The sequence below is a fragment of the Aethalodelphis obliquidens genome, unplaced genomic scaffold, assembly GCF_003676395.1.
Source record: "Aethalodelphis obliquidens isolate GAN/ISIS:26980383/991018 unplaced genomic scaffold, ASM367639v1 scaffold56, whole genome shotgun sequence".
Taxonomy (NCBI): Eukaryota; Metazoa; Chordata; class Mammalia; order Artiodactyla; family Delphinidae; genus Aethalodelphis; species Aethalodelphis obliquidens.
The window spans coordinates 9,063,909-9,088,571 of NW_020838000.1; the positions used below are offsets into that span (position 1 = coordinate 9,063,909).

The window sequence follows — 24,663 nt, forward strand, 5'->3', positions numbered from 1 at the left end:
CTCTGTGAGCTGTTTGTGTATTTTGGAGATTAATCCCTTATGGGTTGCTTTGTTTGCAAATATTTTCTCCCATTCTGTCGGTTGTCATTTCATTTTGTTTATGTTTCCCTTTGCTGTGCAAAAGCTTCTAAGTTTAATTAGGTCCCATTTGTTTACTTCTGTTCTTATTTCCATTACTCTAGGAGATGGATCCAAAAACATATTGCTGTGATTTATGTCAAAGAGTGTTCTGCCTATCTTTTCCTCTAGGAGTTTAGGTCTTTAATCCATTTTGAGTTTACTTTTGTGCATGGTGTTAGAGAATGCTCTAACTTCATTCTTTTACATGTACCTGTCTAGTTTTCCCAGCACCACTTATTGAAGAGACTGTCTTTTCTCCACTGTGTATTCTTGCCTCCTTTGTCATAGATTAATTGACCATAAGTGTATGGGTTTATTTCTGGGCTTTCTATCCTGTTCCACTGATCTATATTTCTGTTTTTGTGCCAGTTCTGTACTGTTTTGATTACTGCAGCTTTGTAGTATAGTCTGAAGTTAAGGAGTCTGATTCCTCCAGCTCCGTTTTTCTTTCTCAGGATTGCTTTGACTAGTTGAGGTCTTTTTGTTTCCATAAAAATTTTAAGATTTTTTTTTTGTTCTAGTTCTGTGAAAAATGCCATTGGTAGTTTGATAGGGATTGGCTTGAATCTGTAGATTGCCTTGGGTAGTATAGTCATTTGACAGTATTCATTCTTCCAAGTCCAAGAACGTGGTATATCTTTCCATCTGCTTGTGTCATGTTCAATTTCTTTCATCAGCATCTTATAGTTTTCAGAGTACAGGTCTTTTGCCTCCTTAAGGTGGTTTATTCCTTAGTATTTTATTCTTTTTGATGCGATAGTAAACGGGATTATTTCCTTAATTTCTCTTTTTGGTCTTTCCTTGTTAGTGTATAGCAGTGCAACAGATTTCTGTGTATTAATTCTGTATCCTGCAACTTTACTGAATTCATTGATGAGCTCTAGTGGTTTTCTGGTTTTCTGGAGCTGTGAAACATTGCTCTGCATGTTTTAGAGGAAAGAGCTTCTTTACTGAAAGAGAACCAATTATCGTGGTGATTTATTTTTCCTCAAATAACTAAAGAAGAGACTAGAATCCACAGTTAATGCTGTTCTCATTAACAATACACAAAACAAAATCTACAAACCAGTTCTCTGCTTTTTATTTGATATTTTGCAAGTAAGGGAGAAATCTAGGCTTTTAGGGAGAAAAATTTTAAATAGATTACTTAAGCTTTCAAGCTTTTCACACATGCATAGTGTGTCTAGAAAGGCACTGAGGCCCCAAATGTAAAAGTATTAAAGTGTTACAGCACATCACAGTGAAATGTTTGTGCTGTGTCCCTGAGGTCGAGGCATGAAGTGGCTGCCCTGCTTCACCATTGACTTGATGTTACACCATCAGAGAAATCATTGAACCATTTGCAGCCTTAGAGTCAGTGTCACTAATTGTTTTTTTTTAAAGGGATAGGTGACTGGTAAGGCTGTAATTAGCCTATAATCTCTAAAGATAATTTCCAGTTCGAAGTGTAGAAAACCTAGCTAATCACTTACTTTCCTTCTTGTATGTGAAGTAGGTTGGTTGTTCAGAAAGAAAAGGCGCTACTTTGAGTTGTTTCTATGTCATCCTAATGTTACAGTTTAAAGAAATTAAAAGCTAGAAATCACAAATTATGACAAAAAGATTATAAACTTAAAACTGACAAAATAGAAAAAAAAGAGCATAATTCTTTTTTTGTGTGTGTGCGGTACGCAGGCCTCTCACTGCTGTGGCCTCTCCTGTTGCAGAGCGCAGGCTCTGGACGCGCAGGCTCAGCGGCCGTGGCTCACGGGCCCAGCCGCTCCGCGGCATGTGGGATCTTCCCGGACTGGGGCACAAACCCGTGTCCCCTGCATTGGCAGGCGGGCTCTCAACCACTGCGCCACCAGGGATGCCCCATAATTATTTTTAATCTAAGTAGTTATGGCCACAATAAATATTTTATTTGCCCCTTAAGTATATTAGCTCAGAAAACATCTTATTGCTAATTTAAAATATTAAATGCCTTTTTTAATGTCACCTCCTTATGCCCAGTTAAGTCACACATTACCTGTCAGGTCTCCTGAGGGAAGAGGGCACTTCCCCTACAAAGGCATTGAGTGACCCCTGCCTTTCCTTTCCATCTACCACCTTGTGCCTTATCGTCATCTCCATGTGCCCAGTTAAGTGGATGTATGGGTTATATCATCTTAAATGATTCCATATTTACAATATTAAAATGATGTCAGGGGCCATGAACATCTGTTGTGGGTTTGCTGGATATCTTGTGCTAAAAGGAGTTGCCAAACATAAGTTCTTTCTGAAAAAAATAAACATACTTCACACTTGCTTACCTCTAATGTGATGACAGGTAACTGTCAGTATTAAGGTACCATGCACATATTTTTGAACAGATTAGCAGCTTTTCTCTTCAAGGTAATGATGACATTTTAAAAATGAGTGAAAATAAGAGCTTTTTCAAAGACACTCATGCTATGGAAAGGACATTTTAAAACTGGTTATTTGGAAATGTTTCATCTGTTTGTGATGTTCTGGCCAACAACAATTTAAGTGCATCACTTATTTACAACTCTCAAAGTACACTAAAAGATTATGGAAACAGAATTTTCTAACTAGATTTCTAACGAATCTTCTGAATGAAAAGATAAAGAGTCAGGTTTGAATCCATTTTTTTAAATTTAGAAAAGTAGCATCTTCCAATTAAATTTTCAGAAGAGTTGGATGATGGTTAATTTTATGTGTCAACTTGACTGGGCTAAGGGTTGCCCATAGTGGTGAAACATTCTTTCTAAGTGTGTCTGTGCGGCTGTTTCCAAAAGTGATGAGTGCTGGAATCAGTAGTCTAGGTAAAGAAGATTCTCCCCAAACAATGTGAACAGGCACCATCCAGTCCCTTGAGGGCCCTAATAGAACAAAAAGGTTGAGAAAGGGCTCCTTGATCTGGGGCATCCATCTTCTCCTCCCCTCAGACATCCGAGCTCCTGGTTCCTGGGCCTTCAGCTTCTGACCCATCCCCACCGCCCTCTCACTCACCTCCCCCATTTCCTCTTTCTCTATTTCCCTATCCCCCTCCCAGTTCTCAGACCTTGGAACTTGGACTGAATTATACCACCGGCATTCCTGGTTCTCCAGCTTGCTGATGGCGTATTTCAGCATATCTCACCTCCGTAATCACATGAGCCAGTAATAAATCTCCCCTTATATATCAGTGTATATCCTAGTGGTTCTCTGGAGTACCCTAACACAAGCTGATTAACATTAAGGAAGAGAGAGATTTTATTAGCCAAATTTTAACAAAAATCTTGGCATAATTGATGGATTCCAAAATGAATACCATGCTTTAGCAAGGGTAGCCAACGATGTCTTTCCTCCACTCAGAACTATCTCTCCTTGTGAGGTAGCTTTTTCTGGCATGTCATTCACAAAAACCGACTATCACAAAGCATTTAAGCAAGATTTCCAAAAAGTAAAGAAACTTAGTCAATCACTCTCCTACGGTTGAACATATTTTAGGAAGAGCATAAAATACCATAATATGTAAACTATTATAAAAATCAATTTAAATATAGCTTGTTTTATCTCTCTCATTTAAAAATTCTATTATGCATATATTTTCTAATGTACATAATGGATTAGTACAAGTGATTACATGCATATGATTCGTAAATAAATAGTCAATGTTAAATGTCAAGCCCCCCGATTTTAACTAGCAAAGGAATAATCAAAGTTGAAAGAACCCTGCTCTAGGATCCAGTTGATCCTAATGCTTAGCCATCATGAGAGTCTTAAGGCTGGCTCTCAGCACACACATAATTCTGGAACTCCCCCAGACACCCATTAGCAGGGGCAGCTTAGGAGAACACAGGCCTTACCCTTATCCTTATGAATGAGGGAGTTCTCCTTCATCCCTCTAGTTCAACTGATGCTCTAGTATCCTCTCACCATTGAATTTCACTGTCCAGTGGACGTGTTCCATCCCGGTCCTCTTGCCATGTTCTTGTAACTTGGATTCATTGTGCACCTTTTCTAAATGATACTGCTGATGAAAAAGTAATTCCTTTAAAACATTCAGTTATAAGAATATTATGCATCTTGTAATTTGTTTAGAGGTGATTGAGTCTCTCGATCATGTAATTATACCCTCATTTCCTCCTGAGGCCTGATGACGGTGAGGTGAAATACCCAAAGTCACTCTGAATTCTGTGGCATAGCCGAGACCAGTCCCCATGGCTCCTGCTCCCAGGCTGGAGACGTCTGTCATCCTCCTTGTCCACCTTGCCTGCCTTGCAGACTCCTAGGATAGAACTTTCTCACTATTCCCACACACACCATTTCCCCTCCTTCCTGAGTGGCCACAGGAAAATTAAGACAAGCTCTTCGGTCTTGTGCAGTAAACACAAAACAGTTACAACTCGATTACCATTTCAAGGACAGTTATTTACTTGATTCCTCATTTGTTCATGGTCTGAATACTGAGTTGGAAAATTGGTCTATTGTTAATTAGTTTGCCAGATCTGGCCTCTAGGTTCAGGAAGTGTTAAACCCAGTGAAACTGATGGGAGAAACATATAAAAATAATAATTACTGTTCTGTAATGAAACTGACCTTTGTTTTTTCCCTCAACCATGTGTCTACAATGGCTGCCACCCAAGTGGAGGACAATAAAATACAAAATGAGATTAAAGCAGTCAGGAGAGCCAGTTGATGGGCTAAGAGTGATAATGTGAAATGCAGAGGGAAAAGGGGGGGTATACAAATATGAATGTTAATAAATAAGAATTAAGTAGCTAAAAGAAGTCACCTTGGACAACTTTTCTTCTTGAGATTAAAGTGTGTGCCTGCCACAGTGATCATTCTGTTTCATTGTTACACTGTGTTAGTTAAGGCTGGCCAACTGCTGTAACAAATGAACCCCTGTGTTTCCATACCTTAACACAGTAGGTGTTTAACTTTCACACAAGTGACAATCCATTGGAAGTCAAGGGTGGGGGTATCTCAGGGTCACACAGTTTTTTGGGCTTCTGCCAGCTCGGCTGTTTTCAACTTTGACCTTCCAGGGTTGTCCAGTACATCGACATCCCTGACAGGATGAGAAAACTAGTTGGTTACTGAACCAAACTTAGGTCTGCTCGCCTGTTCAGTAAACCCAATCTACTGACACCAGGTTGTGGTGAAGGAAAATACAGCATTTATTGCAGGGCACCAAGCAAGGAGAACAGGCAGCTCATGCTCAAAAGACCCAAACTCCCTAGTGGCTTTCAGGGAAGGGGTTTTAAAGACAGTGTGAGAGAGGTGGCTACAGGGTATGTGATCAGCTTGTGCACAGTTCTCAGATTGGGTGGCATCAAAGTGAAGTTTCAAGCATCATCAGCCTTCTGGTTTCAACCAGTCTAGGGTCTACATGCTTGCAGTCAGTTTTCCTCTGGTGGGCTCTGCTTCCTGTACAAACAGCTTAGGAATGTGTGTCACGCCTGTATCTGTATTTTTCAGGGAACTGCAGGTTCGGCAACTCTGCTATGTGGCCGACTTAGAGTCTGAATTGTTACCAGTTTCCTGGCCCAACAGCCATTCTTTGTTTCTACATCTTCACATTTCCTGATCATTAACCCTTTGAGTCAGCCTTTTGAGACTCAAGGGAGACCTGGGAGACTAAGGCAAAGGCCTTTTACTTCAAAGGACAGGGGCACAGGGGCTTGTATATGATTCCAATCTCCCCTTTTCTTTGATACTCCTCAATCTGGAAGGGAACAGGTTCAGGAAAAGAAGGGGAGTAAAGTTTTGGATAGAGAGGTTAATCATAAACTCAGCAGAGGAACTCAGTTTTAGGGGGACTTTGTTTCAAGAGTTTTTCTCCATACATTGCCATTCTTAGCTGTTTTGGTAGCCCTTTAAGCGTATCTTCTGTAGTGTTTACTGAAAATGTGTTGAAGAGAGATGAATTGATGAAGTGGAGAGCTGTAAGATGTTATACAGAATCGTCAGCCCTAGATCTAACCATCGTCATGTTATAGGTTGGGGTTGTTAGTTATGTGATTCCTTCTGGCCTTTTCTTGAAGTTCCTATTGTGGTACAAGTGCCTGATTCATCACTTCCCTCTTTCTCACTATAACAATAGCAATAAAAATAGAGAATATTTCAAATTATTCCATTTAAAGTAAACGTTGTATGATGCATACCTGCTTTGAACTGCCTTTGAGGAACACTGCCAAAGTAGCAAAATTTGAAGAAGGCAGAAAAATGACAGGAATGGGTAGAGTTGTTTCTCATAAACTCAGAAAAGAGGTAAACCCTTTACCCTCATCTTTCCAGCCAGTGTCTGGAGAAATCCCACCATATTTTCTCCTAAAGGTTCTAATTGAATGTATCTATTATGTATTCCGCTTACAAAAGAACCTGCTGCCAAGAATGTCGATTGTTAACTTGAGATCAACTACTTAATTTACTTAATTGATAACATCTTATTTAGGCTCTCTTACTTGAACTTCCTTGCATTTGAGTTCTAGAGACTAAGCGACTACACATGAAACAGTATTTGAAATAGCACTGAAAATAAACTAAAATTTCAGAATATATTTAGGACTTACTCATTCAAAAGAAATTGACCTCTGATTGAACAAGGGAGAAGAGATTTCATTATCACAGAAATAACACAGTTTGGTGCCCTAAAGGATTTCACTGGCTGGTTTAATGTGTGTGTGTGTGTGTGTGTATATATTATTATTAAAATTAGAGTCATTTCCTACCAACCATTCCTTTTGCTATAGGAGAGCAAACAATAGAATATAGATAGTATGAATGTTCTGTTTCCTTCCTCTCCTCTTTTCTCATTTTCTTCATTCATTCTTTCTTCCTTCCTTTTTTAAAAAAATAAGACATACTTATGAGCTTCTTGAAAACAGAAAATGTAGAGAATAACTTTGAGGAGTATTTAAGACAGGGTCAACAAAGGCTTGGTGAATGGATCGAGAGCTTTGTATGGTGAGCAGTTAGTTGTATTTCCAAGGTATCCACCTATTGATTGAGTCGGTGGAAAAATATATAGATGAGCAGGTTTGCAAGAATGTTTAGGTATAAGAAGGTTGGATAATGAGTTGGTTTTGAGTAGGTTGTGGGATATCCAGGAAGAGATGTCCAGAAGACAACTGGGAATGTGTGTCTAGAGCTGAAAGGAGAGATCTGGAATAGAGATACAGGTTTAGAAATCTTGGAAGATGGATATTAATTGTAGTTGAGGGAATGCAAGTGATCTCAGGAATGGTATGTTGGGGAGATCAGAAGAGAGCTGGGAAGGGAATGACAGGACATAACAGGGAAAGAGGAAGGAACATGTGGAGAAGACTCAGAATGTGGAAAGCCATGAGGGGATAGACTTATATTTTAATTTTTTTTAATTTTATTTTTTTAATTGGTGTAACATTGATTTATAACATATAAGTCTCATGTATACAACATTATATTTCTACTTCTGTATACACTACAATGTGCTCACCACCAAAAATTTAGTTTGTGTCACCTTCCAGTTGACCCCTTTACCCATTTCACCCTCCCCCTGCCCCTTCCCCTCTGATAACCACTACTTTGTTCTCTGTATCTACGTGTTTGTTTTGGTTCATTTATTTATTTTGTTTGTTTATTAGTTATATTCCACATATAAGTGAGGTCATACAGTACTTCTCTTTCTCCCTCTGTCTTATTTCACTTTGCCTAATGCCCTCAGGGTCCATCCATGTTGTCCCAAGATTTCTTCTTTTTTTTGTTCATGGCTGAGCAGTATTCCATTGTATATAGATATACCACATGAGAAAATAGAATTATAATTGTCCAAGTGTGGATAATCCCAAGTACCTGGAAATGGTTAGTGACAGATGTTGTAGAGAGATCAACTGAAATTAAAAATAAGCAAATAACCCTGTTGGAAGTTGCTGAGATATTTAGGGTGATGTTGAGCATCTTTTCATGTGCCTCTTGGCCATCTGTATGTCTTTTTTGGTGAAATGTCTATATATAGGTCTTTCACCCATTTTTTAATTGGGTTGCTTGTTTTTTTGATATTGAGCTCCATGAGCTGTTTGTATATTTTGGAGAGTAATCCCTTGTCCATTGTTTGATTTGCCAATATTTTCTCCCATTCTGAGGGTTTTCTTTTCATCTTGTTTATGGTTTCCTTTGCTGTGCAAAAGCTTTTAATTAGGTCCCATTTGTTTATTTTAGTTTTTATTTTCATTACTTTGGAGGTGGGTCAAAAGAGATCTTCCTGTGGTTTATGACAGAGTGTTTTTCCTATGTTTTCTTCTAAGAGTTTCATAGTGTCTGGACTTAAATTTAGGTCTTTAATCCATCTGGAGTTTATTTTTGTGTATGGTGTTAGGTAGTGTTCTAATTTCATTCTTTTCCATGTAGCTGTCCAGTTTTCCCAGCACCACTTACTGAAGAGGCTGTCTTTTCTCCATTGTATGTTCTTGCCTCCTTTGTCGTAAATTAGGTGACTGTATGTGAATGGGTTTATCTCTGGGCTTTCTGTCCGGTACCATTGATCTCTATATCCGTTTTTGTGCCAGTACCATACTGTCTTGATTACTGTAGCTTTGTAATATACTTTGAAGTTGGGGAGCCTGATTCCTCTAGCTCCATTTTTCTTTCTCAAGATTGCTTTGACTATTTGGGGTCTTTTGTGTTTCCATACAAATTGTAAAAATTTTTTGTTCTAATTCTGTGAAGAATGCTGTTGTAGTGTGATAGGGATTGCAGTGAATCTGTAGATTGCTTTGAGTTGTATAGTCATTTTCACTATATTGATTCTTCCAATCCAAGAACATGGTATATTTCTCCATTTGTTTATGTCATCTTTGATTTCTATCATCAGTGTTTTATAGTTTTCTGAGTACAGGTCCTTCACCTGCTTAGGTAGGTTTATTCCTAGGTATTTTATTTTTGTTGTGATGGTAAAGGGGATTGTTTCCTTAATTTCTCTTTCAGATTTTTCATTGTTAGTGTATAGGAATGCCGGAGATTTCTGTGCATTAATTTTGTATCCTGCAACCTTACCAAATTCATTGATTAGTTCTAGTAGTTTTCTGGTGGCATCTTTAGGATTTTCTATGTATAGTATCATGTCATCTGCAAACAGTGACAGTTTTACATCTTCTTTTCCAATTTGTATTCCTTTTATTTCTTTTTCTTTTCTGATTGCTGTGGCTAGGAATTCCAAAACTATGTTGAATAAGAGTGGCGAGAGTGGACATTCTTGTCTTGTTCCTGGTCTTAGTGGAAATGCTTTTGGCTTTTCACCATTGAGAATGATGTTTGCTGTGGGTTTGTCATATATGGCCATTATTATATTGAGGTAGGTTCCCTCCCTGCCCATTTTCTGGAGAGTTTTTAATCATAAATGGGTGTTGAATTTTGTCAAAAGCTTTTTCTGCATCTGTTGAGATGATCATATGGTTTTTATTCCTTAATTTGTTAATATGGTGTATAACATTGATTGATTTGCATATATTGAAGAATCTTTGCATCCTGGGATAAATCCCACTTGATCATGGTGTGTGATCCTTTTAATATGTTGCTGGGTTCTGTTTGCTAGTATTCTGTTCAGGATTTTTGTATCTATGTTCATGAGTGGTATTGGTCTATAATTTTCTTTTTTTGTGATATCTTTTTCTGGTTTTGGTATCAGAGTGATAGTGGCTTCATAAAATGAATTTGGGAGTGTTCCTTCCCTCTGCAATTTTTTGGAAGAGTTTGAGAAGTATCATTGTTAGCTTTTCTCTAAATGTTTGATAGAATTCACCTGTGAAGCCATCTGGTCCTGGACTTTTGTTTGTTGGAAGATTTTTAATTACAGTTTCAATTTTATTACTTGTGATAGGTCTGTTTATAGTTTCTAATTCTTCCTGGTTCAATCTTGGGAAATTGTATCTTTCCAAGAATTTGTCCATTTCTTCGTGGTTGTCCATCTTATTGGCATATATTTGTCTGTAGTAGTCTCTTATAATCCTTTGCATTTTTGCGGTGTCAGTTGTGATTTCTCCTTTTTCATTTCTAATTTTATTGATTTGCATCCTCTCCCTTTTTTTCTTGATGAGGCTGGCTAAGCATTTATCAATTTTATCTTCTCAAAGAACCAGTTAGTTTTATTGATCTTTGCTATTGTATTTTTCATTTCTATTTCATTTATTTCTGCTCTGATCTTTATGATTTCTTTACTTCTACTGACTTTGGGTTTTCTTTGTTCTCCTTTTTCTAGTTGCTTTAGGTATAGGGTTAGATTTTTTATTTGAGATTTTTCTTCTTTCTTGGGGTGAGGTTGAATTGCTATAAACTTCCCTCTTAGAACTGCTTTTGCTGCATCCCATAGGTTTTCGGTTGTTGTGTTTTTGTCGTCATTTGTTTCTATGTATTTTTTTATTTCTTCTTTGATCTCTTCAGTGATCTCTTGGTTATTTAGTAGCACACTGTTTAGCCTCCATGTATTTCTGCTTTTTACAGTCTTTTTCTTGTAATTTATTTGCAATCTCATAGCGTTGTGTTCAGAAAAGATGCTTAATACGATTTCAATTTTCTTAAATTTTCCGAGGCTTGATTTGTGACCCAAGATGTGATCTGTCCTGGAGAATGTTCTGTGTGCACTTGAGAAGAAAGTGTACTCTGCCACTTTCAGGTGGAATGTTCTATAAATATCAATTAAATCTATCTGGTCTGTTGTGTCATTTAAAGCTTGTGTTTCCTTATTTATTTTCTGTTTGGATGATCTGTCCATTGGTGTAAGTGGGGTGTTAAAGTCCCTTACTATTACTGTGTTACTGTCAATTTTCCCTTTCATGGTTGTTAGCATTTTCCTTATGTATTGAGCTGCTCCTGTGTTGGGTGTATAAACATTTATAATTGTTATACTTCTTCTTGGATTGATCCCTTGATCATTATGTAGTGTCCTTCCTTATCTCTTGTAACAGTCTTTATTTTAATGTCTATTTTATATGATACAAGTATTGCTACTTCAGCTTTCTTTTGATTTCCATTTGCATGGAATATCTTTTTCCATCCCTTCACTTTCAGTCTGTATGGGTCCCTAGGTTTGAAGTGGGTCTCTTGTAGACAATAATATATATATGGGTCTTGTTTTTGTATCCATTCAGCCAGACTGTGTCTTTTGGTTGGGGCATTTAATCCACTTACATTCAAGGTTATTATCGATATGTATGTTCCTGTTACCATTTTCTGAATTGTTTTGGGTTTGTTTTTGTGGGTTTTTTTCTTCTCTTGTGTTTCCCGCCTAGAGAAGTTTCTTTCGCATTTGTTGTAGAGCTGGTTTGGTGGTGCTGAATTCTCTTAGCTTTTGCTTGTCTGAAAATATTTTGATTTCTCCATTGAATCTGAATGAGATCCTTTCTGGGTAGATTAATCTTGGTTGTAGGTTTTTCTCTTTCATCACTTTAAGTATATCCTGCCACTCCTTTATGGGGATTCCTTTGTATGTTATTTTTCGTTTTTCCCTTGCTGCTTTTAATGTTTTTTCTTTGAATTTAATTTTTGTTAGTTTGATTAATATGTGTCTTGGTGTGTTTCTCCTTGGGTTTATCATGTAAGGGACTCTCTGTGCTTCCTGGACTTGGGTGACTCTTTCCTTTCCCATGTTAGTGAAGTTTTTGAATGTAATCTTTTCAAATATTTTCTCAGACCCTTTGTTTTTCTCTTCTTCTTCTGGGACCCCTATAAGTCGAATGTTAGTGTGTTTAGTGTTGTCCCAGAGGTCTCTGAGATTGTCTTCAATTATTTTCCTTCTTTTTTATTTATTCTGTTCCTCAGCAGTTATTTCCACCATTTTGTCTTCCAGCTCACTTATTCGTTCTTCTGCCTCAGTTATTCTGTTATTGATTCCTTCTAGTGTATTTTTCTTTTCAGTTGTTGTGTTGTTCATTTCTGTTTGTTTGTTCCTTAGTTCTTCTAGATCTTTGTTAAACATTTCTTGTATTTTCTCAATCCGTGCCTCCATTCTATTTCCGAGATTCTGGATCATCTTTACTATCTTTACTCTGAATTCTTTTTCAGGTAGATTGCCTATTTCCTCTTCATTTATTTGGTCTTGTAGGTTTTTACCTTGCTCCTTCATCTGTGACATATTTTTTTGCCATCTCATTATTATTATTATTATTTTGATGGGTGGAATTGTGTTCCTGTCTTACTGGTTGTTTGGCCTGAGGCTTCCAACACTGGAGTTTGTAGGCTGTTGTTTAGAGCTGGGTCTTGGTGCCGAGATGAGGAACTCCAGGAGACGTCACTCTGATGAATGTTCCCTGGGGTCTGAGGTTCTCTGTTAGTCCAGTGGTTCGGACTCAGAGCTCCCACTGCAGGAGCTTCTGTCCAGCCCCTGGCTCATGAACCACAATCCCGCAGCCATCTGGGGCAGAAACAAAAAAAGAAAAGGAGAACAATAACAGTAAAAAATAAAATTAGACTAGGAAACTAACAGATATGTTAGAAAGAATATAAAAATTAAAATATAGATGAAACAACAACCAGAAGGTAAAACAGAACCACACTAGTAAAAAAGAGGAGAAGGGAAAACAAAAAAAGAGGTAGAAAAGGCCTTGGCTGTGGAGGGCGGGCCCTAAGCAGGGGTGGGGTTTGGGCTGTGGGTGGGACCTATGCTTTGGACCCACCAGGCTGGAAAAGGCCCTGGGTGGTGTGGGGGTGGGGCTTAGGCTCATCGAAACAGAAGGGGCCCAGGCATGCCTCCTGCCTCTGGTCTCAGAGGGCTGGGGACCCCACCTGGGAACCCAGCAGGCTTCCTGGGCCCCAGTGGCCTGTCCAGCTTCCACTTCTCCTCCACTCCTGGAGAGCCCTTCCCGCCTGCCACTCCTGCTCTCCCCAGGCCTCCCTCCTACCCCCGGTACCAGTGTGACCCAGTGTGGGGGAGGTGGCCTAGCAGGGCGGGGGGCCTGGCCTGGGAGCCCGGCAGGCTTCCCTGGCCCAGGTGGGTGGGGCAAACACCCTCACTCCTCCCCCTGCTCCTCCAGTCCTGGAGGGCCCCACCTGCCTGCCTTTCTTGTTCTGCCCTGGCCTCCCTCCTACACCCCCAGGACCAGTGTGGCCCAGAGGGTGCCTCTGAGGGTGTAGGACCCGGCCGGAGAGCTGGGCAGACTTCCCTGTCTGACTGGGCAGGGGAAACGCTGGGTGCGCTCCCACCTGATCGGAGCTCCCGAGGGTCCCTCCAGGCGTGGGAACCCCTCCCCCCTCTCAGCCACTCCTCAGGGGCGTCAGTCTCATCCAGCCTCCACTTCTCCTGCCCCCTCAGTCCCCCCACATTCTACCAGTTCGCTTGGGGGTTCCTCCTGTCTCCTTGGGTGTCGAGGTCCCCCACCAGCCTCCAGCAGGCAGCCAGTTGTGAGGAGGTGTGAACTCCACGTCTTCCCACACCGCCATCTTGACTCCACCCCTCCCTGAATAATTTACTGTATTGTTATTTGTTGATTTTCTACAAATTATTGGGAATATCCTAGCGGTTCAGTGGTTAGGACTCCGTGCTTCCACTGTAGGGGAGCCCCGGGTTTGATCCCTGGTTGGGGAACTAAGATCCCGCAGGCCACACTGAGTGGCCATAAATAACTAAATGCTAACCTTTTAAAAAATAAAAATAAAATTATCTACTGCTTTTTAATGTAGGTGTATAGACAGATAAAGTTTGAAGGTTCTAGACATCATTGATCATTAAATAGTGCTGTCTAGAAAAAGAAGTCACATTTTCAAGGCTGTTGAGAGCTCCAAGAATGACAAGAATTTTCCTCACTGCTGCACTGCTGCTCTCTGGAACCTTCCCCCACAACTCAAACATAGTTGACAATCCCTCTTCCTTCAGATTGCTGTTCATCGTCACTTCCTCTGGGAAGTTCCTCCCTGATCTCTCTGATGAAATAAAATCACCCCATTCTGCACTTCCACCGCGCCCTATACTTCCCTTATCTAAGCACTCGGCACGGGCACGGTCTTACATTGATGTGTGTAATTATTTCATTGTCTCATCCTCCCGCTCTTTAAGGGTAGAGTCATAACTGTTGTGTCACCATTGTACTGCTGGTATCTAGCACGGAGCCTGACACATAGGAGGTATTTGGATAGAAGGATTCGTGGATGGGTGGCTGGCTGGCTGGCTGGATAAAGACAGAAGAATGTTTCTTTCCATAGTGTCTTCACCCCAGCTCTGTGTTGTCTTCCTTCTACATGGATTGCTGTTTCTGCCTCTCTCCTACTGGCTGCGTCACAACCTCCCTTGCCATCCAGCTTAGATAGCACCTCTTGGTTTTAAAATGACATCCAGATTCTCAATTTCCTAGTAAAACTCCTATGAAGACCCAGACAAACAAAAGACAATATCACACCAGAAAAACAAAACGAAATAGTCAGACAACCTACTGCCTGCAAGGAATTCAACTCAATTAGGAAAAGTTAATTATATTGCCTGTGTTCTTCTTTATAAAGCAGGATGCCATCCACAGCCACTCAGCCAACTGCTCCTTTGTGAAATAACCCACCAAACAGGGGTGTGGTCAGGTAGTCATGGCCAACTCGTGTTCACTCTGCTGTCTGCTGACTGGACTTCTTTCCATTTTTGTGAGCTGAATTGTGATCGTGATGTTGGACTCAGTGAGTTAGGCTTCTCTTCTTCCAGAGAAACTTTGGGAGCAGCATGAGATCGCACTCACTGCCAGCTAGACTTTTTGGAGCTTCTTTCTAAACTGGGTGTAATGGCAGCACCTTTGGCCTCACACTGAGGACAGGACTTGTGTGGGCTACTCTCTGAGCCTTCCATTAGTCATGCGGACGAGCAGGTCAGATGGATCTTCACCCTAGTTCTCTGCAGCTCTTTCTTTAAAGGCCAGACTCTGGCGAGCTCTTCGTTTTATGTAGTTCATAGATCATACCATGTACCAGACACTTTGCAAGAGGCAGAGAGGATACGAAGGGAGATCTGGACGTGACTCAGCCCTCAGGGAACTTACACTCTACGTGCAAGACAGACATGTGTACAAGTAACCATCATGCAAGGCAAGGTGGAGTAAGTGCAAAATCAACTTAAAATTAGCACACTGTTAGAATGGAGGCGGTGGAGTGATGTGGAAATTCACAAAAGGCTTCACACAGGAGGCGTATTTGACTAAGAATGAGAAGGATTCCAGAAAGCAGAGAACAGTGTGTAGACAACTCTAACCTGAGAGAACCGTTTACCTAAAGTCTGGAGATGTGGGGAATGCCCATAGACTGTGGTGAGTGAAACATGGGGTACATGGTGGGTGATATGAGAAGTGTTTTAGGGCCCGGATCATGGAGGTCCTTGAATGTCACACTAAGAAATTGGAACTTTATTTGGTTGGCAATTGAGACTTGATTCAGAACTTAGTTCTGAAAGGAGGTAAAAAAAAAAATCAGGCCTATGTTTTTAGGTGATTCTGGTGGCATTATATATACAAATCAGAGGGACATGAGATTAGAGACTTGATATAGTCAACAGAAAAATTAAGACAGGTCTGAACCACAGTGAGGGTCCTGGTCATGCAGCAGTGGGATCGCACCACGGGAGTCATTGGGGAGGCGGGACGGTGGAACTTGCCCAGCCCCAGATGTGTCATGTCCTGGGTTTAGGGTTCTAAGAAGTGGTCTGAAATGTTAATACCAGACATAGAGGCTTAGCAGGTTTTTTTTGGTTTTTTAATAAATTTATTTTATTTATTTATTTTTGGCTGCGTTGGGTCTTCGTTGCTGCATGCGGGCTTTCTCTAATTGCGGCGAGCGGGGGCTACTCTTCGTTGCGGTGCGTGGGCTTCTCATTGCGGTGGCTTCTCTTGTTGCGGAGCACGGGCTCTAGGCGTGCGGGCTTCAGTAGTTGTGGCTCGCGGGCTCTAGAGCGCAGGCTCAGTAGTTGTGGCGCATGGACTTAGTTGTTCCACAGCATGTGGGATCTTCCTGGACCAGGGATTGAACCCGTGTCCCCTGCATTGGCAGGGAGATTCTTCACCACTGCGCCACGAGGGAAGCCCTATGTTTGCTGTCTAATTTCTCTCTTGGACATTTTAAAGTTCAGTGTAAATACTTCATGGTTATCCTAAAAAGTATCAGAAAAGATAGAGTGTAAGTGAATGACCTTAGTAAAAGTGTATTTACATAATAGAATTTTTAATTGCAAGATGTTTTATCATTGAAGTTACTCCCAATATTGCATGAGAAGTGTGACTGTGCAAGGCTTTCTTTTACCAGACCTCAGCGCAGGAGCTCAGCTTTTGTTGCCTTGGCAATTACAATAGCAGGTCACGAAAGGGAAGAAGATGGGGTAAAATTTCTCAAAACAGGGTTCTCAGTCCTACGGGGTCACATAGACTTATTCTTGAGGATTCAAAACTCCTAAAACCATTTTGTAAATAGCTTCTATTTTGATGATAATTTGTTTAAAATTATTTTAACATTTCTAAAAATAAAAATTTACGATGGTAATTTTTATATCTGAGATTTTAGTTTCTTAAGTCTCTTTCCCAAAATGGAATATTTAAGATTCTTTTTTTTTTTTTGAGATTCTCTCTTTCCTTTTTTGCTTTGTATCATTGACGGTTGGGAACCTTCAGTCTTAGGAAAAGATAAATGGGTTTCCAGTTGTCTCTAAACCATTGAAGTAAGGCTCCTCCTCCCCCACTCTGCTCATATGCAAGGAAGGGAAAAGGTGAAGAGTTCAGTGCTGCTGAACAGAGCTCACCAACTACCTAAAAGGAATATTTTGAGGCCCAGCATTAGTAACAAAGAAAATGTGTAAACATGAACTGCTTTCCATATATATATATATGTACATATATATATATATATATATATATATGGGTGCATGTTAATCTGGCATCTTCCTGCATGCTAAATTCAAAATGTAAATACAATAGAAAAAGGAAAAAAAAATATTTCTCTTTTGGTGTCTATTTATTGTATGAAGCTACAGCCGAGCATAACGCACAGGTGGTTTAAAATGCTTCTCTGCCATCTGAGATCTTGGCTTGCCAGGGTATAGATGCGGATGTCACTTTAGGGAATTGGGCTTATTCAGTATGTAAAATGAGGCTGGCATGGGTTCAGAGGTTTTGTCTGTGTCTTTAACAATTAACAATTTTTGCTTCCTTTTTTTTTTAAGGTCTTTTAAATCCTCTCTTTTTTTTCCCCTTTTTGTTTTAATCTGTAGATTCATAGATTGAAATTACCGAAATTTTTCTGTCAAATGCGCTGTCTTAATACCTAATATCTGTAATATATATTTCCTATCAAAAGACATAGGAACTATTAGTATATAAACCAGAGGTCATTTTAATCTGGTACTGAAGTGAAATTCTCATTTACAACCTTGTTAAAAAGATCTGTTTTCTTTTTTTTTTTTTTTGATGAAGGTCTATGTGGTATCCACGTTTTAGATTTTGTAATGTTGTAAAAAAAAAACCAAACTAGATTTTGTTTTTCCAAATCTGATGTTTTGTGAACTTATTTTATGCAAAGCATTTGGCATTTAATTCATGGCATGGGTTCTTAAAACAAAAAAAAAGGGAAAGTGGTTTATATAAGGAAGGTATGGCTCAGTATTACTATTACACATAAATACATAACGGTAAAATCAGTACTGTCTCAATAGCACATAATATAAAAAGAAAATCAAGTCCTAGGTAAATGATGAAGGAAATAAAATACAAATCTAGGTTTGACAGCAATATCTAGATAATGCCACTTATTTATATATATATATTTTTTAAGGGAATTTTGTGAGCATTTAGGATTATAGTGGCTGCCTTTTTGATCCACTGTGTTACTCTATCTAATTTTAATGAAGAGGGCAGTATGTAGCAATAAGAAACAGAAATGTTGAGACCTTTGTGGACCCTCTAGCAATCAGTGAATATCAGATCACAAATCTCTCCAGCTTTAATTACAGGCAAAAGAAAAGACAAAATTAGCATTTTAATATAGAAATATCTTAGGCTTTAGGAGAATTATGATAAATATAATGTTGCCTAGTGAACCAAAGAGGGGATATTACAACAAACTGTCTTCTTAGGAATATTTGTTTAAATGAAGGCAACAATACTTCATCCTTATCTTTTTCGGATAATTATCACTGTTTCAGGCTGTTCTTTGTTCCAGATTTGAAATACCTTTAGTTGGGGGAAAAAAAGAAAAAAGAAAAAGTAATTGACAGTGTTTGTTTTCTGTAAAACTACAAGAAGGAAAAAATGCTGTTTGCTTGGCACTAACAAGATAATTATTTTAGGGAGAGCTTTTGCTCTGCAGCTCTGGTTCACTGGTGCCATGGCAGCCCTGCACTTGGATGCATTTAGGTTACGTCGTTTCAGCTACAGCGTATTAAACTAACTCCTCTTCCAGGGCTGAGTTTTGCCCACCTGTCTCCCCTAAAACACCTGCAACATATGTTTGCATAACCCTGTAATGCTTTGCCTTTGGGGTCCTGAGAAATTCCCCCAGAGCTTTTTGCTTATAAACAGCTGAGCAATTCGTTTTTCTAATGGCAGTTGCTTTTCCCCCAGCATTGAGGCAATAACATATTCACTAAAATAAGAGTCTCATTTTTCATCAAAGGGAAACGTTCGACGTATTTTTTACAGTGCTGTTTCTCCTTCTGAGCCTTATTCTTCCCCTAATCTGCCATGCTAAAAATTAAGAGTTGGTAGCAAGGCATTAGGGGAAAGCACACTAAGTAATGCTTCATTTGTCAAGTATTTTCTTCATGCCGAACAGACATTGTATTTATATTGTAAATATATATTAACCTTTTTTAGTAAACAAGTGCTAAACTTTATCAGTTTAATGTAAAAATTGTAACCAATAAACTATAATAATTTGGACTTATTGTAGGAAATCACTTTAATTACTGTAACCTCATTAGCTGGCAAACAACTGTGCATTAATAGTATGTGTTTTTACAATTTTTTAAAAATTGTATGTATGTACGTACTCCTGTTCTGAGAAATAAGACAGCTTTTCTCCCCACATATGAGGTCCAATGTGCATGATATATTTTCCTAAATATGTGTTTTTACTTTTTAAAAAGTGGAATGTTTGGTAAAATCTGCCCTAAGTTTATGTATGGTTATCAGAAGGACGAAACACTGCTTTCTCTACCTGTTTGTTATCATGGATTTCAAGTCGTCAAGCTGTCAGATCTGCTGTCAAAGTTCTGTTTATCAGTGCTCAGTGGTATCAGAAGGTAATTGTAGCTTCCATTTTATTGAGTTTTTACGAAGTGCCCAGCACTGTGCCGCACTTAATGTTCATTGTCCCGTTTAATCCTTTCCGTTATGTTGCAGATGAGAAACCCTGAGCCGGAGTGTAAATTGACTCCTTCCCAGCCAGGCGTGGGAGGGGCGGGCTCTGGACTTGAACCTCCCTGACTCCGGATCCCTGGCATCCCCTGCCTGGCAGCCTGTGCCTCTAAAGCAGATGTTAGGTCTACCTTAGTCCCTTTGTTTCTAACGTAACACTTTTACTCTTCTTTACCTCCTGCTGGTACATTCATAGATTAGAACAGGGATCACTGGAATTGCTTATCTTTTGCTCCCTTCAGTTCTACATGTGTTTACAAATAGCCAGCCCTTTGAAAGGCAGGCAATGTGTTGTTCCAAGCAGGATGAATGCCTCAGGCTCTTTTCCTTCTGGAGTTCCCATTAACAATGCAAAAGGAGATCATCATCCTCAGGTGAGGGAAGGGAGTTAGGGGATCAGTCTAGAAAGTACTATTTATGATGACCTTTGTTGGATGAGTTTGATTTCACCAGGCTCAGAACAAGGAAAATTGTCACATTTCATCTTGTGGTTAATTTCACTTCTTGTGGTTAGTTGTACTTAGTGTGGGTTAGCATTTAAATATTTTTGTACACTACCTTAGGAAAGTGAGTTTGAACTTAAAGTCCTGAAATATTACTGTGCGGGTAAGGGTGGTAGGGAGGGACTTCTATTACAGAGTAGAGAGGAGGGGAGTTGTCCACCATCAAAAGCCACACTCAGTAAGGGACAGAGTGTTTTACCTGAAATTACATTAAGGTACAGCTTACTATCGTATAATATAGAACTCAGAAGTGAAGAATGTTAACTATAATGGAGAGGTTAGGTTTCAATCAGTTTTGTCCCTAACATTGATTGCTGTCATTTAAGCACTACTTGTAAATTGATTTGATCACGCCAAATTAACCAAAGCATTTTGAAAATTCAGAAGTACCACACGAGTTTGGTTTGTTTTGTTTTTTTTTCCATATAGTTCCCTCTAGGATACTTGTTTCTACTGTTATCTATCCTGCTTCTGTAAGTCATTTTGTCCACAAGGCTCTAAGCTGCCTCCCCAGATTTCAGCCTATCTGTGCCACAGGTGGGAGTTTCAGCATTCTTCTTCTATTACCATAAAGTAACATGCTGAAGAGAAAGCCTTAAGAAGAGCTCCAACAGCTTGTTAACAGAGAAGGATGGAGTGGTACTTGGGAAGTTAATTAGCTGCAATCTTGTGGAAGATTTATTTCAAGTCCATCCAGATTGGTCTAGGAAAGGCATGGTAGACCCAGGGTGGATTGAATTTGTGATTTCTGCATTTTCATGTATAGTTATGTAGACTTCTCAGTTCATGAAACATAATTGGTATTCCTCTGTACACAGACCAATATAAGTTAGGGTATAATTACCATTTTTTTCTTCTGAAGAAAAATTCCTCCAAATAAACAGAAGTGGGTTTTTTTGTTGTTTTCGTTATTGCTTTTTTTTTTTAGTGTACATTGGCTTGGAAAAGCTTATAATATTTGGAATCCTGACTGTGTGAAAGTGGGTTTAAAATAATTACTAATTGTTCCAATCTTTTGCAAAGACATACTTTTAAAGTTGTCCACCACAGCGAGATCAGCTCAGTGCTTTGTGATTGCCTGGAGGGGTGGGATAGGGAGGATGGGAGGGAGGGAGACGCAAGAGGGATGAGATATGGGAACATATGTATATATATAACTGATTCATTTTGTTGTAAAGCAGAAACTAACACACCATTGTAAAGCAATTATACTCCAATAAAGATGTTAAAAAATAAAAAAAAATAAAGTTGTCCACATCACATGTCCTACACAATGAGAACTTAAAACTGTCATTGGGTCTGGTCTTTCTTACATACAGAGTTTTATATGTGTAGAATTCTAGTGGCTCTTACATTTTAGAAGAAATTCCAGATCTATAAAAAAATAGAAATCAAAACTGTTATATTTCTGTTAAATTTTATTTGGAAAAAAATCCTTTGAAATAAGAAAGGCAAATGTTACTTTTAAAATGTTTCAATTGCATGAGGTTAGAATTCTGCTCATTTAATCTCATCCCGCTAAGGAAACCATTGCTGTCATTTTGGTACATAGTTGTGTGAGAAGATATTGCTCCAAAATTTCTTGACTTTTTAAAACCTTATTCAGAAGAGACTAAACTAAATTAAAAGAGAAGAATTATAGGTGAATTAAAGAACTGTCAGTACTGAATCTTAATGTATAAAAAAAGGCATGTGCCCTTTTTAAATAAGTGTCTATACCTGTTGATTTCTATAGCCACATGTTGGCTTACAGAGGTATCAGACATTCAGTAGCTACAGCCACAGGTGGCCATTGAGCACCTGAAGTGTGGCTGGTCCAAACTGAGATGTGCTCTCAGTGTAAAGTATACACAAGATTTCAAACACTTTGTACGAAAGAAAGCATGTAAAATATCTCTATATTTTATATTGATTACATGTTAAAATGACAACATTTTGGATATACCAAATGAAACAAAATATTATTCCATTTACTTTCACTCTTTTTTTTTTTAACGTGGTTGCTATAACATTTTAAATTACATATGAAGCCTGCATTTGTGACCCACATTATATTTCTGTTGGACAGTGCTGGTCTAGACCATCCATGTGTACACATACTTTTGTTTTAGTAACAATATCACCTTCTCAGATAGAAAACCCTATTGAATGACTTTAAACTATAACTTCTGATGTTATTTTCTTACATTTCAAATACTATTTTTCAACATCATCTTTTGATTCTTTCTTTTCCATCCCAGTACAGTGGCACTTTAAACTGCCTCTCCTTTTGATACTAGTAAGTCTCCTAGGAATTTAAATAGGCCTCAGTGAAAGCAATACTTGAGCCTCATTCATATGTTCAAGTTAGATCATTATTCCTAATAATGGCTTTAAGTGCTTAGATAGATCAGCACTTCGTGTCTTGAATTGCTTGTCATTTCTTTATAAAGATGTTTCAAGAAATTGCTCCATGCATTCCCTGCTTTCATTGTTTTCTAGCAAAGAGGAACATAATCCTTTATTAATTTGTTGAAAGTCAGAGAAGAAAAGCCTTTTATAGTAACGAAAACAAAATGTTTTCAGGTACTGAGAATAAAGAACAAAATTGGTTATGAGTGATAGTCCTACGCGAGTTAATTTTTAAAATAAATCATGAATGCACTGTCAGTCTGCCAGTGGCTTTGACCTCTATTTCATTTTCCCGTTATGCTTGGGTCCAGGTTGTCATCAGCTACCAAGAGGAAACCTATGTAATTCCTAGAGAGCTAGAAGTTGCACTGTTAGACTTAATAGTATGGTAGTCATGGAAGCATCAGTTATCTTCATCAAGGCAATTCAGATTTGATTATTGTAGAACTGTGTTGAATACCAAACCAGTGGAGTAGTAGCTGGAGCTAAATCAAGGGATTGTCATTTTTGTCAGATGATTACGGCTGACTTGGAAGAGATATGAAAGGGTTGAGCTCTGTAAATATTCTCTTTTCAGCAGAAAATGAAAAGGTCCATCATGGCCTTAAGATGCAGCTTGTTAGCTTGATGAATTTCAAACTATCTAACCTTAGCAATTATGTACCCCCGCCTACATGCAAGTATATTCGTGCCTTGGGATTATGTCTCCAAGGACTGATATCAAAGCATATTGGTAATTTTCTATTAAGATAAAATGCAGCCTTTTTATGTCTAGTTAGATCTCTCAAAGGACAGGGCATGCTCTGGTTCAAAGTCCTAATTATTAACTTGAGTTATATGTTCAGGTAAACATTGGAACACATTTATTTATAAGTTTTTAGAAACTATTTAAGGAAAAATATATATAATTTAACCTTTCAGAGATGATGGTATTCATTTAAGTTATGCTATTAACGTGTTAACATTTTTATAAACTGAAAGTGTATTTGGTTAATTTGTATTTGCCTGAGGCACTTGATACTTTTAAATAATAGACATATTAAATAATAGCAACCTATGTAAATAGACACACCCAACCTAATGATTCAAGGACATTTCTGCAAGTTTACAAATAATACTACATGCCAGAAAGTACAATGTGTTGCTGCTTTTATGAAAATGTGCATTGGTCAGTTTGCTTTTGTATTTCTACTACCTGGGCACTTATTAAACTCGTATATGAGAATAGATGACATAGAAAGTGCAAACTTCCAAAGAATTGCTGAATTCTGAAATAACTCATTCATTTTAGGAGAAGAAAGACTCGGTGTGCCATCTAGTGGGCATACACAGCACTTTGGTTATCAAAAACTAACGAGTTTTGCTCTTCTTCAAATGCAGCTTTCTTGACACTTTGTGTCTCCTAGGCCTTAGGCATAGATTATGCTGGGGTTAATCTCATATAATATTTCAGTTTTGTTGTAATTTTGTCTGATTGTATTTTGGAAAGGCATATTGAAAATGATCAAAATTATCAAAAAGAAATCTAATGAAAGGAATAAATCTGTGTGAACTATGAAACAGGTAAAAAGAAAATGTATTAAAACAATTTCAGTGTTTAATCAGACTAAGATCAGTTAAGGCAAAACTTCAGCAATAAAAACAAACAAACAAACAAAAAAACGGGGAGCTCCCTGGCCGTCCAGTGGTTAGGTCTCGGCACTTTGACTGCTGTGGCCCAGGTTCAATTCCTGGTCAGGGAATTAAGATCCCACAAGCCATGAGGCGCAGCAAAATTAAAAAAACAAAAAAACCCAAGCACATTAATTATTAAACTTCATTATTATACGTATTTTTTTCTGAAAGAATATAAAAACAATTGTTTCATTCTTTTATGTGTTAATGTATAATTTAAATAGCTTTATACATTTTAATTTACTGCTTTTTTTTTTTTCTATAGAGAAATCCAAGACCAGTGACTTATCAGTTCCATCCAAATTTAGATTATTATAAAGCCCGAGGAGCAGACCTCATGAATAAAAGCCGGTAAGTCCTCTTTCTCTGATGAAAGTCACTAAAATATTCTTGGAGATCGTCAGGAATGTTACACATTTGCTGAAAATAATTTCCCAGATTTGAGTATACCAATGGTTAATGCATGTAATGAATCTTTGTAAAATAAATTATCTGAGTTTTTTTCTAAGGCATGAGCAAAGGATGTATGTTGATGTCAGTGGTAAGGTGAAAAATTAAATAAATTTAAGAGTACTTGTTACAGATTGAAGTTTGGCAACTTTGTTCTTCTAACACTAAGAAACCTGAATAAATTGTGCCTGCTTGCGCAGTCTCTTTCTAGACCCTAG

The 24,663-nt window shown here is 38.5% G+C and overlaps 1 protein-coding gene across 6 annotated transcripts in view; it reads left to right on the forward strand.

The window, feature by feature from the left end:
- TBC1D5 (TBC1 domain family member 5) overlaps nt 1-24,663 on the forward strand; it is a 540,677-nt gene that overhangs the window by 425,166 nt on the left and 90,848 nt on the right. For all 6 annotated transcript variants that reach the window (XM_027086554.1, XM_027086556.1, XM_027086555.1 and 3 more), the window contains one exon: nt 24,261-24,346. In XM_027086554.1, coding sequence (XP_026942355.1) covers nt 24,261-24,346 — 86 coding nt within the window. The remainder of the gene's footprint in view (nt 1-24,260; nt 24,347-24,663) is intronic.